This window comes from Dryobates pubescens, chromosome 8 (assembly GCF_014839835.1).
Source record: "Dryobates pubescens isolate bDryPub1 chromosome 8, bDryPub1.pri, whole genome shotgun sequence".
Taxonomy (NCBI): domain Eukaryota; kingdom Metazoa; phylum Chordata; class Aves; order Piciformes; family Picidae; genus Dryobates; species Dryobates pubescens.
The window spans coordinates 42,714,492-42,726,690 of NC_071619.1; the positions used below are offsets into that span (position 1 = coordinate 42,714,492).

Sequence of the window (12,199 nt, forward strand, 5' to 3'; positions counted from 1 at the left end):
GTGATGAAGGAACTAGGGCATGTCTCCTCTGAGGAAAGACTGAGAGAGCTGGCACTGCTAGGGCAGCGAAGACACAGCTTGGGGAGCATCTTATTAATGTTCACAGAAAAGAGTAGAGTAGAGTAGAGTAGAGTAGAGTAGAGTAGAGTAGAATAGAATAGAATAGAATAGAATAGAATAGAATAGAATAGAATAGAATAGAATAGAATTAACCAGGTTGGAAAAGACCTTCAAGATCATCAAGTCCAACCTATCACCCAACACCATCTAATCAACTAAACCATGGCACCAAGTGCCTCATCCAGGCTTCTCTTAAACACCTCCAGTGATGGTGACTCCACCACCTCCCTGGGCAGCACATTCCAATGTGCTGGGAAGAATTTCTTCCTGACATCCAGCCTAAACCTCCCCTGGCACAGCTTGAAACTGTGTCCTCTTGTTCTGGTGCTGCTTGCCTTGGAGAAGAGACCAACCCCCATCTGGCTACAGCCTCCCTTCAGGGAGTTGGAGACAGCAAGAAGGTCTCCCCTGAGCCTCCTCTTCTCCAGGCTAAGCAACCCCAGCTCCCTCAGCCTCTCCTCACAGGGCTGTGCTCCAGACCCCTCCCCAGCTTTGTTGCCCTTCTCTGGACACCTTCCAGCAACTCAACATCTTTCCTAAACTGAGGGGCCCAGAACTGGACACAGGACTCGGGGTGTGGCCTAACCAGTGCTGAGTACAGGGCACAATGACTTCCCTGCTCCTGCTGGCCACACTGTTCCTGATGCAGGCCAGGATGCCATTGGCCTTCTTGTCCCCCTGGGCACACTGCTGGCTCATGTTCAGCTGCTGTGAACCAGTACCCCCGGGTCGCTTTCTGCCTGGCTGCTCTCAGCCACTCTGCCCCCAGCCTGTAGCACTGCCTGGGGTTGTTGTGGCCAATGTGTAGAACCTGGCACTTGGATGTGTTCAATCTCATGCCCTTGGACTCTGCCCATCTGTCCAGTCTGTCCAGGTTCCTCTGCAGATCTCTCCTAAATCTTACAGATCAACTCCTGCCCCCAGCTTGGCATCATCTGCAAATTTACTGATGATGGACTCAGTCCCCTCGTCCAGTGTGACCATTTGAGGCTGTGCCTTTAAGAAAGGGACAGTGTTGGAGCACTCTGGCTGAATGTTTTGGTGAAGACAATGAAAACATCGACATTCTAAACGAATTTCATTGGTAGATTGGTAGAATGCAGCTTTAAGTTTTAGTGCAGTGGGAATGTTTCTCAGTTCCAGCCTGTTCTGCCTTTCCAGCCTGTCTGCTTCTGAGCAAACTAGCCAGAATGACCTTGAGATAAGCAAAACTAATTCCTGCGTGTGCTTTGAAGCCTAACAAGAACTCTCTTCCTTAATAACTGCCTTTTCTCTCTCTCTAACCCCCTTTTGGGCAAAAAGGGAGGTAGAGGGAGAGAGGGGGTACGGGGTGGGGGGGGAGGAACCCTCCTCTGTCCAGAGGAGGGAATTTTGTTGTGTTGTTTTCCTTTGCTGTATATTTATCTCTCTATATATTGTAAATACTGTATACATTGTGTATATACAACCTGCATTTCATATTGCTTGTAAATATAGCTCTGCTTCTCTGACTGAGTTAGCTGTGGTTTCTTTCTCTGTGGGGGAGGGAGAGCTAGGCCTTCTCTCAATCCACCACATCCAGATCATCAATAAAGATACTGAACAGGATGGGGCCCAGCACTGATCCCTGGGGGACACCACTGGTGCCTGGCTGCCAGCTGGCTGTGGCACCATTCACCACCACTCTCTGGGCTCAGCCAGTTTGTAACCCAACACAGGTGCCGCTGTCCAAGCCACGAAATACTGGAAGGCAAAGTACAAGAACAGTCAGGCTCTTTTCAGTGCTGCCCAGTGACAGGACCAGAGGAAACAGGCACAAACCAAAACACAGGAGGTCCCCTCTGAACATCAGGGAACACTTTTATACTGTGAATATGACTGAGCACTGGCACAGGTTAGCCAGAGAGGTTGTGTTGTCCCCCTTCATGAAGAGCTCTCTGGACATGATGCTGGACAACTAGCTGCTGGTGACCTGCTTTGAGCAGAAGGTTGGACCAGATGCCCTTGAGAGGCTGTGACTCTCTGATGAGCAGTAACAGGGAAGGGCAGTGTTGTAGTGTTTTCTTCTGATAGTAGTGAAGTGATTGATTGCACCATGAAAGGACATGCAGGCAGCATACAGCTGATAGCTAAACGTGAATACAGCTAAATCTGCCCCAGGGCTTGACAGCCCTTTTGATGAAGAAACTGTTCCTCATGTCCAAGCTAAACAATGACCTCCCTGCTGGTTCAATGAGAGGACAGTCCGGAGGTACGCGGGGCGCAGTGCCCAGATCCAAGCACGCTGATGAGGGACCGAGGCAGGCAGCGGCCAGGTGACAGCGGTGTGGGGAAGCCTTCCAGCTTTCCTGAGTGAGGTGATCCAAGCCTGTATGAAAGCCAACAGACTCGAGAGGAGAGGTTTAGATTGGACATCAGGAAAATCCTCTGTACTAGCACTGGAACAGGCTGCCCAGGGCAGCAGCGGAGCCGCCGTCCCGGGATGCGTTAACAACCGCGCAGACACGGTGCTTGGGGACACGCTTTAGTCGGCATAGCGGTGTCGGCAGCTGGACACGATGATGTCAAAAGCCTTTTGCAGCCACAGCGCCTCCGTCAGAGTTGGGGCTCCCGGTGGAAGGCGACGACGCACCGGGGTCACGCGACAGCCGGCGCGCGCCGCCCCTCCCCCGCGGCGCTCACTGGCGCCAAGAGACTCCCTGCGAGGGGCGGGGCACGGGGAGGGCCGTGCTTCCCCATTGGGCGAGCGTCTCCCGCCCGGAGCCTCTCTCCGCAGCGGCGGCCGGGTGGGAGGGGTTAGCCGAAGAGCTCCGCGGGGCTCATTGGAAGAAAAGCCAGGCACGGGGGCGGTTTTACGCCTCGTTTCATCTCATATTAGAGGGAGTAAGGGAGGGAGGAGGGCTTTCGAGCCACCATCTCCGTCCTCATAGGCTGCTAAAGCCCGCCCCTTTCCAGCACCGCTTGTGATTTGCCAGCGGGCATGGCAGTCAGGGAGAGCGCCGCTTCTGCTACGCTCTTCCTGCTTCCGGTTCGCGGAGCGGGTGAAGGAAGCCGGTCGGGTCCACGGAGGGGGCTGCTATAGGCCGGCGCCGCCTGCGGTCCCCGGGCCGCCCCGCCACCGCCGAGCGCCCAGCATGGGATGCCCCTGAGCGCCGATCGCTCGGATCGCTCTTCCGTAGGCTTGGCCGTGCCCGGTGCGGGGACGCCGGACGAGTCCGGTGCGGCAGCAGGTGGGGGCTGGCGGAGGCGGCAGGTTGGGCTTCGGCCGGCGGGGCGAAGGGGCTACAGGGAGGGGTGGTGCTCTGGTGGAGAGGAGGGAGACACCGAAGCCCCAGGGGCTGTCGTCGGGGTGAAAGCGCGGTCTGCGCTGGGCGGGCTGCTCGCTGCCGGTGCTGGGCAGCGGGGCTGCCTCCGGGGCTGTCAGCCGGAGGGGCTACCGGCCCGCTGCAGCCTGCGTGCGGGGCTGGCGTTTGCCACTGAGTTGTCTGGAGAAGCCGTGGCTAGCACGGCGAGCAGGTTCTGCTTTTGGTATTACGAGAGGTGAATCACGAGTTCTTGTGTCACAGGCTCATTTCGGCGTTTTTAACCTCATATTTGCATCCAGCTTGGGAGCTGGAGCGGCAGCAGCAAGCTCGCACGGTGGCCTCCGCAGAGCTCGGCAGTTAATTGCTGGATTCAGCAAAACAGGCAATAGCAGGCTGGCTGTCCGGCTGCAGCTGGGGGACTGTTGTTTCACTTCTGTCGTCTGCAGCTATCATAGAATAGTTTTGACTGAAAAAAACCCTTTAATATCGTCAAGTTCAACCGTTCTGTAACTCTGCCAAGGCTGGTGCCAAACCATGTCCCTCAGCACCACATCTCTGTGTCTTTTGGGCACCTCTGGGGATGGGGATTCAACCACCTCCCCGGGCAGCCTGTGCCAGTGTTTGAGAACCCTTTCAGTGAAGAAGTTTCTTCTAATAATCAACCTAAACCTCCCCTGGTGCAACCAGAGGCCATTTCCTCTTATCCTATCCCTTGTTACTAGGAAGAGATCAACACCCACCTTGCTCCAACCTCCTTTTGGGTAGTTGTAGAGAGTGAGAATGTTTCCACTCAGCCTCCTTTTCTCCAGACTAAACAACCACAGCTCCCTCAGCTGTGAGGGTCTTTACAAGACCTGTTCTCCAGGCCCTTCACCAGCTTTGTTGCCAATCTCTGGACACTCTCCAGCATCTCAATGTTCTTGTAGTGAGGGGCCCCAAATTGAACACGGGACTCAAGGTTTGGCCTCACCAGGGCTGAGTACAGGAGGACAATCACTTCCGTGGTCCTGCTGATCACACTATTCCTGATACAGGCCAGGGTGCTGTTAGCCTTCTTGGCCACCTGGGCACACTGCTGGCTTACATGTATTGAAACCCATGATGAGAGAAGTAGTTTGCTGGTGCAATCACTGAGTGTTTCATACAGAATTTCCACCCTGAACCTGAGAAGCCAAATCTACAGTTCATCGTTATATTCATTACTGTTTCTTTGACTGATCCTAAGTGATAGGAGGAGAGGAACTGGCCTCAAGTTGCACCAGAGTAGGTTTAGATTGGACATTAGAAAGAGCTTCTTCACTAAAGGGGTTCTCAAATACTGTAAGTTTGCCAGGGAGGTGGCTGAATTCTTATCCTTTGAGGTGGTGCTGAGGGACTTGGATTAGCATCAGGCTTTGTGGAGTTAGATAATGGTTAGATGCAATGATCTTTGAGGTCTTTTCCAACCCCAGTGATTCTGTGACTCTCTGCTATGTAGGATGTCTCAATTTCCTTCTTCACCCATGGAAACAGAAGAAAACTGTTCTGTGAAGCTGTAGCTTAGCAGTATTAAACATTTTCAGATCTTCAGCTAAAGTAGTACTAGAAAGATAACATCACTGTTAAGATTCAGGTGCTTGAACAAACAGAGCCTGCCTAATCAGTGGCTCTTCCCTGCAAGCTCTTCACATGAGAGCTGCAAGGAGGATTGATCAGAGACCTGGTAAATAATTTTCTGCTGAGTGATGTCTGGGTGTGATGTGATAACAAACAATGGCTTATTCCCACAACTTACTCCAGCACTTGGCTTCATGGGCTCTGCTCTGCCTAAATCAGTGCTAGTTAATCTGCTCAGCTGCAAAACTTTTTATGGTCCCAAGGCAAAATTTGGAGAAGAATCTCAAACTGGACCACTGAGTTGTCTTTGACTATGCAAGAGATTTAGACTGAGTTTCTCTTGGAAGCTGTGAGATGTTCCTAGTGCTGATTTCTCGTTTCTTGCAGTCAGGAGTGAGGAGGTGGCCAATCATTGACTCCTTGACCCTGAAGTTAGTTTGCAAAGGGGCTGAAACATTTAATCCTCTGTGTCCAGGATGTCATCACCATGCCATCCCTCTGCTGTGCTGCTGGTCTTTATGGCCCTTGCTGTTGGTGTGGGGGCTGAGCAGCTGAAAGAGAGGAACTGTGACGTGATCGGCGATGAGAGCAGTGAATCACAAATGGAAAGAGCCCTGCTGAAGAAACTAGAGCCCCTCAGCCAAATAAGGTAGAGTACAACACCCTGCAGGCCCCAGGGCTGTGCAGTGCCTCCCCTTAGGCCAAAGGGGAGGGGAAGACTTGGAGACAGACTGCAGAATGGGTTCCCCTGGTGGTATGGGCTGTGACCTGGCTTCCAGGTCTTGCCTGTCTGCTGCTCTGAGCCTCGTTCTTTGTGATCCTACAGGCCGCTTGTTCTGTCCTCTTTCTGCTGCAGGTTTAACGTGACTGTGGAGAAAGGCAAAACAGAAAATTACATCTACCATTTCAGGGTGTGCAGGGAGGTCAACAGCACCTTGCATGACTTTGGTGGCCTAGTGCAAAAAGACAGACAGAATGGGAAGACCACTGTCATAGGAAGAATCAATGAAACCCAGGTCTTCAATGGAAGTAAGATTGCACTTCTCTTACTCGGGGTCTGCCTTTCTTCTGCTGCTTTGGATTCACAGCCTGTGTTATTTCTCTCTTGGCAGGTGACTGGATCATGCTGATTTATAAAGGAGGTGATTCATATGGCACACACTGCAGTGGTGAGAAGAGAAGAGCTGTGATAATGATTTCTTGCAAGCGGGGAGTTACAGCGGTGAGTGACTCGTGAGGTGGGAGAGAAGCAGGAAGCTAGCAGCTAAACAGCTGTTTATAAGCAGAAGGGCTTTCAGGAGGAGGGAAACTTTCTCTCCATGCTCCAGAGTCCATTGCCTTGCCTGTGTTCTGCTGAAACTGAGCATTGCCTCTGGGTATCTTTTTCACATGACTTAACTTCTTCCCCGATTGCAGAGTTCCTTCAGCATTATTTCGGAAGAGCGGGACAAGGAGCAGGAGTGTTTCTACCTCTTTGAGATGGACAGCAGCGTGGCTTGTCCAGCTGAGGATTCCCACCTCAGTGTTGGCTCTATTCTACTGATCATGTGAGTCACTGGAAGAGCTCTTTGTTCCTGAGCCAGAATCTCCAGTGCCATTTAGAAACACAGCAAATGCTGTGCTAGAGTATCCACACCCAATTAGATGTCACTGTGCCTCTGAGCATTTTGGCTAAAAGCTCCTGCTCAAGGCATGATGCTGCAGAGCTGCTCTGTTTCCTCCTTCAAAATGTCCAGACCAGGGTGCTGAAACACAGCTGATGTGACTTCCTGAAATTGTATAACAGCTCTCTGCCAGAGCTGGGAATTCAGAGCAGGAATCTTGACTCATTTTCCATCTTTGTGCTTTGAGGCACTACCTCGTGCTGCTGAAGCACTTACATTGGCAGATCAGTGTTTTGGGGACCCTGCCTGGTCTGGTCTGTGTAGCTCTGTTCTTGAGTGGTGCTTGTCTGCTTGCTCTAATAGCAGTATGAGGCAGGTAGCTGGCTCAGGTCATCTGTAGGATTTCCTTAGCATTGGTACTCAGTTGTTTTATTATTTTACTTCTTTTTGTTTCTGAAATGGTGCCCTCCAGCTTTGCTTCACTGATTGCAGTCTACATCATTGGTGGCTTCCTCTACCAGCGCCTTGTGGTGGGAGCAAAGGGCATGGAGCAGTTTCCTCACTTTGCCTTCTGGCAAGACCTGGGCAATTTGGTGGCGGTGAGTGAAAAGCCCTCTGTATTCCCAACTTACCTGCCAGCAAGGTATCACAGTAGCACCAAGGTTGGAAGAGACCTCAAAGATCCAACCTGTCACCACAGACCTCATGACTAGACCATGGCATCAAGTGCCACATCCAATCCCCTCTTGAACACCTCCAGGGACGGTGACTCCACCACCTCCCTGGGCAGCACATTCCAATGGCAAATGACTCTCTCAGTGAAGAACTTTCTCCTCACCTCCAGCCTAAACCTCCCCTGGCACAGCTTGAGACTGTGTCCTCTTGTTCTGGTGCTGCTTGCCTGGGAGAAGAGACCAACCCCCACCTGGCCACAACCTCCCTTCAGGGAGTTGGAGAGAGCAATGAGGTCTCCCCTGAGCCTCCTCTTCTCCAGGCTAAACAACCCCAGCTCCCTCAGCCTCTCCTAACAGGGCTGTGCTCAAGGCCTCTCCCCAGCCTTGTTGCCCTTCTCTGGACACCTTCAAGTGTCTCATTGTCCTTCTTAAACTGAGGGGCCCAGAACTGGACACAAGACTCAAGGTGTGGCCTAACCAGTGCTGAGTACAGGGGCAGAATGACCTCCCTGCTCCTGCTGGCCACACTGTTCCTGATGCAGGCCAGGATGCCATTGGCCTTCTTGGCAGTGCACCTGGAGGCAGAGAGGAGGATAGCTGCTTGAATTTTCTTGAGTACTCTTATTTTAGAATCCTTGCTGACATTTATTTCCTGCAAGATAGTTGTAACTGCTACATAACAAATTAGGACACATGCTGGAGGTTGAAATGCTTGTGCCCATCTCCCTGAAACCCTTCCCTGGTCACTTTAGGTAGTGCCATTTATCTTTAATGCTCATATCAGCTTGATGTTGCTGCATACTGTAAATCAGTATGCTCAGAGCTTTCAACACCGTGCAGCATCTTTCTATGTGTGCTTCTCTTGTCGAGACAAGCTCTGGGGACCTGTCTCAGCGCAGGGTCAGGCATAATTCCTTAGCCAAGGAGGAATCACAGGAGCAGGGAAGCGACTGTCCCCCGGTACAGGGCACTGGTAAGGCCACACCTTGAGTACTGGATTCGGTTTTGGGGTCATCACTACAAGACATTAAGGTGCTGGTGAAGGGTTTGGAGAATGGATCTTCTGAGGAGTGATTGAGGGAACTGGGGTTGTGTTGTTTGGAGAAAAGGATGCTGAGGGGAGACTTGCTCTCTACAACCTACTTGAAAGGAGGTTGTAGTTAGTTGGATGTTGGTCTCTTCTCCCTAGGAAGAAGTCATACGATGAGAGGAAATAGCCTCAGGTTCAGGCTGGATGTTAGGAAGAAGTTCTATACAGAGAGTGATTGCCCATTGGAATGGGCTGCCTGGGGAGGTGGTGGAGTTGCCATCACTGGAGGTGTTCAGGAGGAGACTTGATGGAGTGCTTGGTGCCACGGGTTAGTTGTTTGGGCGGTGTTGGATTGGTTGATGGGTTGGACGCGATGATCTTGAAGGTCTCTTCCAACCTGGTTTATTCTATGTATTCTATGTATTAGAAGAACCTTCTTCACTGAAGGGGTTCTCAAAAACTGGAACTGCTTGAATCCCTGGAGGGATTTTCAAGGATGCAGAGATGTGCTGACAGACATAGTTTAGCACCAGACTTGGGAGAACTGGGGAAGGGTCTAAAGGTCTTTTCCAACTGAAATGTTTCTATGATACTATGATTCTAAGGTGGTTTTTGCTTTAGATGCTGAGCCAGGTGCAATATCCTTTGCTTGTAGGATGGCTGTGACTTTGTCTGCAGATCCAAGCCCCGAAACGCACCAGCTGCGTACCGCGGCGTGGGCGATGACCAGCTGGGGGAGGAGTCTGAGGAACGGGATGACCACTTGCTGCCCATGTGATGTGAAGCCTCCAACACCGAGTTCTGCTCTCCCCACCTCTCCCAGTGCTTGTTCAGCCGGGTGCCTCCCAGCCAGTTCTCCTTCTCTCACTTCTGATGTTCTTTATGCTGTTTGCTTTCACTGTCTCTGGTGTGTCAGGTCCCATGGCTGCCTCTGGGTGTGAAGAGCACCGGTGCCTGATGAATTTAATGCTATTTGAGGGGGGTTTTAAATGCAGCAGAGCTGGAGCAGGAGCAAAAGTGCTGGGAGTTGAGTAGAAGACAGTAAGAAAGCAATATGAGCATTCAGCACTGAGCAGGAATAGGAGCTGGATGGATCCCTGAGAGGCAAAAACACCATGGATGGGTGTAGGGAAGGGGAAGGTGACCATGGAGGAAGGATCTCTTGTGATCTGGGTTTGGGGTTTTCTTCTTAGTATTTTTTTTCCACCCCCCTCTCTGGGGGTTGCAGGATTTGTAAGACACTGGAATTACTTTTCTTTGAGTGAATTTTCAGCTTTTCTAGCTTCTGCACTGTTGTGCACCATTGCTGCCAGCATAACCTGCACACTGCTCCACGTCAGACTCTGCGAGGGTGGAAAAGTCATTAGCACCTCTGCAGTCTTTCCCTTCCCTAATGGCTCTACACCAGTTTTCCTTCAGTAACTGTCAAGGGATGCTTGCCATCCTCTCAGGCTGGAGAGAGGCAATGCTAAAAAACCAAACAAAAAACTCATAGGAATTAAATGCAGCTTGACTTTCTAGTTTGGTCAAAATACTGCCTCAGTCTTCTTGGTTGCTGAGAAACAAAAGGAAATGATGCCCTGCTGAGTAAAGGAAACGTGTACTGAGACAGAAATGGAGATGGGCAGCTGCCACTAGAACTCTCTGACATGCTACCCTTTGGGTGAGATTTCCCTTGAAGCTGCCAGCATTATTTTTGCTTAAGAAAGGAACCATAGAAGCTGAGGATGCTGCTTTATACTTGCACTGACAGGTCGGCTTCCCTAAATCACTGTCCCCTTAAGCTAGGTACAGACCAGTTCCACACCCTCTGCAGATGGTACTTGCATACTGCTACTGGCTGGGAGTGAGGGAGGCTTTCTAGGGCCCTGCTGGAAAGCAGGTACAGCTGAGTTGCAAGACTTCATTGGAACCTTCAAGAACTTGGTGCCCTCTTTCCCAATTGCTTTCATTTAAGGGACTAGAAAAAGCAATCCTATTTTGTCCTGTTGTGAATTGCCCTCTCTTAAGGGCAGAGGCTGTGAACAAGCAAGCCACTCCTGTTAACAGCAGAGTACAGACGAGCTTTGTATGTTCTCAATACTGCCAAAGCAGTCTGAACTGATAAGAGGGGCAAAAGGGTGGCCCTGCTTTCGTGGCTGGGTTTGGAGCGGGCAAACAATTCCTGCTTTCTACGATAGAATGGTAGCAGGGGGTGGAAGGGACCTCTGGAGTTAAGACTCCAATCCCCCTGACAAAGCAGGATTACCTAGGGCAGGTCACACAGGAACACATCCAGACAGGTCTTGAAAGTCTTGAGAGGAGACTCCGCAGCCTCTCTGGGCAGCCTGTGCCAGGGCTCTGTGACCCTCATAGTGAAGTTTTTTCCTCATGTTGAGGTGGAACTTCCTGTGTTCCAGTTTGTATCCTTTGCCCCTTGTCCTATCACAGGCAACACTGAAAAGAGACTGGCCCCTTCTTGACACCCACCCTTTAGGTATTTGTACACATTAGTGAGATGCTTTCTCAGTCCTCTCCAGACTAAGCTGCCCCAGGTTTCTCAGCCTTTCCTCATAAGACAGATTTTTCCAGTCCTTTAATCATCTTTGCAGCCCTTTATGGGACTCCCTCGACTCTATCCCTGTTCCTCTTGAACTGGGGAGTCCAAAACTGGACACAATACTCCAGCTGTGGTCTCACTAGGGCAGAATAGACTGGGAGAACCTCCCTTGACCTGCTGGACACTTCTTAATGCACCCCAGGCTACCATTGGCTTTCTTGGCCACAGGGACACATTGCTGTCCCATGGATAACTTTATGACTCCAAGGTCCAATTCCATGGAGCTGCTTTCCAGCAGGTCACCCCCTAATCTGTGCTGGTGTGTGGGGGTGTTCCTCCCCAGCTGCAAGACTTTTTACCCATACTCTTGTTGAACCTCATTAGGTTCCCAGCTCTCTGGTCTGTCCAGATCTTGCTGAATGGCCACCCAGCCTTCCAGTGCATCTTTTTTCCTGTTACAGTCTCAAATCTTCCTCCTAACAGAGGAAACATAGGAAGCTGCCAAGCCTGTTACTGTTTCTCATGGTGGTGACTAAGGTAATATTTTCCTTTTTGTTTTTTTTGGTACAAAACACATCTTTCAAAAATAAAATGAGAAGAAACCTGGTGAAGTGTTGTGCTGATGAGTGGGAGCTTTCCTTGGGGTCAGAGACTCTTGCTTACCCAAAGGGCCTTCGTCTGTGGTGCCTTGTGCCTGCACTGCGTCTAAACCAGACGCCTTCTTTCCTAGTCCAAGGGGGTTTTGCTGCTACCTTGTCTCCCAGAAGAGGCTCATACACACAGCTCTCAGAATTGAAACTTGAAAAGGTCAGGTAGTTATGCAGGGGAAGTTTCCTAGGTTGTGTATTTCTCTGCAACCATAAAACCCAAAAGCAGCTTTTTGATGAAGCTTGCACTGCTCAAACACTTAATGTGGGGCTTAAAAGGCAGCCAGCCCTCTGCAGAGCCCCCACAGGTTGGGGTTCTGTTTGTGTTAGGTTTCAGGGGGGCTGGGGTTTATAGTAGTATCATAGTATCAGTCAGGGTTGGAAGGGACCACAAGGATCATCCAGTTCCAACCCCCCTGCCATGGGCAGGGACACCCCACACTAGATCAGCCTGGCCAGAGCCTCAGCCAGCCTGGGCTTAAACACCTCCAGGGACAGGGCCCCAACCACCTCCCTGGACAACCCATTCCAGGGCTTCACCACTCTCATGGGGAAGAACTTCCTCCTCACCTCCAGCCTGAATCTCCCCACCTCCAGCTTCATTCCATTCCCCCTAGTCCTATCACTCCCTGAGATCCTGAGCAGTCCCTCCCCAGCCTTCTTGGAGCCCCCTTCAGATACTGGAAGGCCACAATGAGGTCACCT

The 12,199-nt window shown here is 51.2% G+C and overlaps 1 protein-coding gene across 1 annotated transcript; it reads left to right on the top strand.

Moving 5' to 3' along the window:
• The first annotated feature begins 3,115 nt into the window (after positions 1 to 3,115).
• M6PR (mannose-6-phosphate receptor, cation dependent) lies at positions 3,116 to 9,262 on the top strand. Its single transcript, XM_054163961.1, has 7 exons — positions 3,116 to 3,329; positions 5,476 to 5,649; positions 5,857 to 6,029; positions 6,113 to 6,222; positions 6,417 to 6,547; positions 7,077 to 7,203; positions 8,964 to 9,262. Exons 2-7 carry the CDS (start codon positions 5,477 to 5,479, stop codon positions 9,084 to 9,086), a joined length of 837 nt encoding a protein of 278 aa, XP_054019936.1. The 5' UTR covers positions 3,116 to 3,329; position 5,476; the 3' UTR covers positions 9,087 to 9,262.
• Positions 9,263 to 12,199: the final 2,937 nt, after the last annotated feature.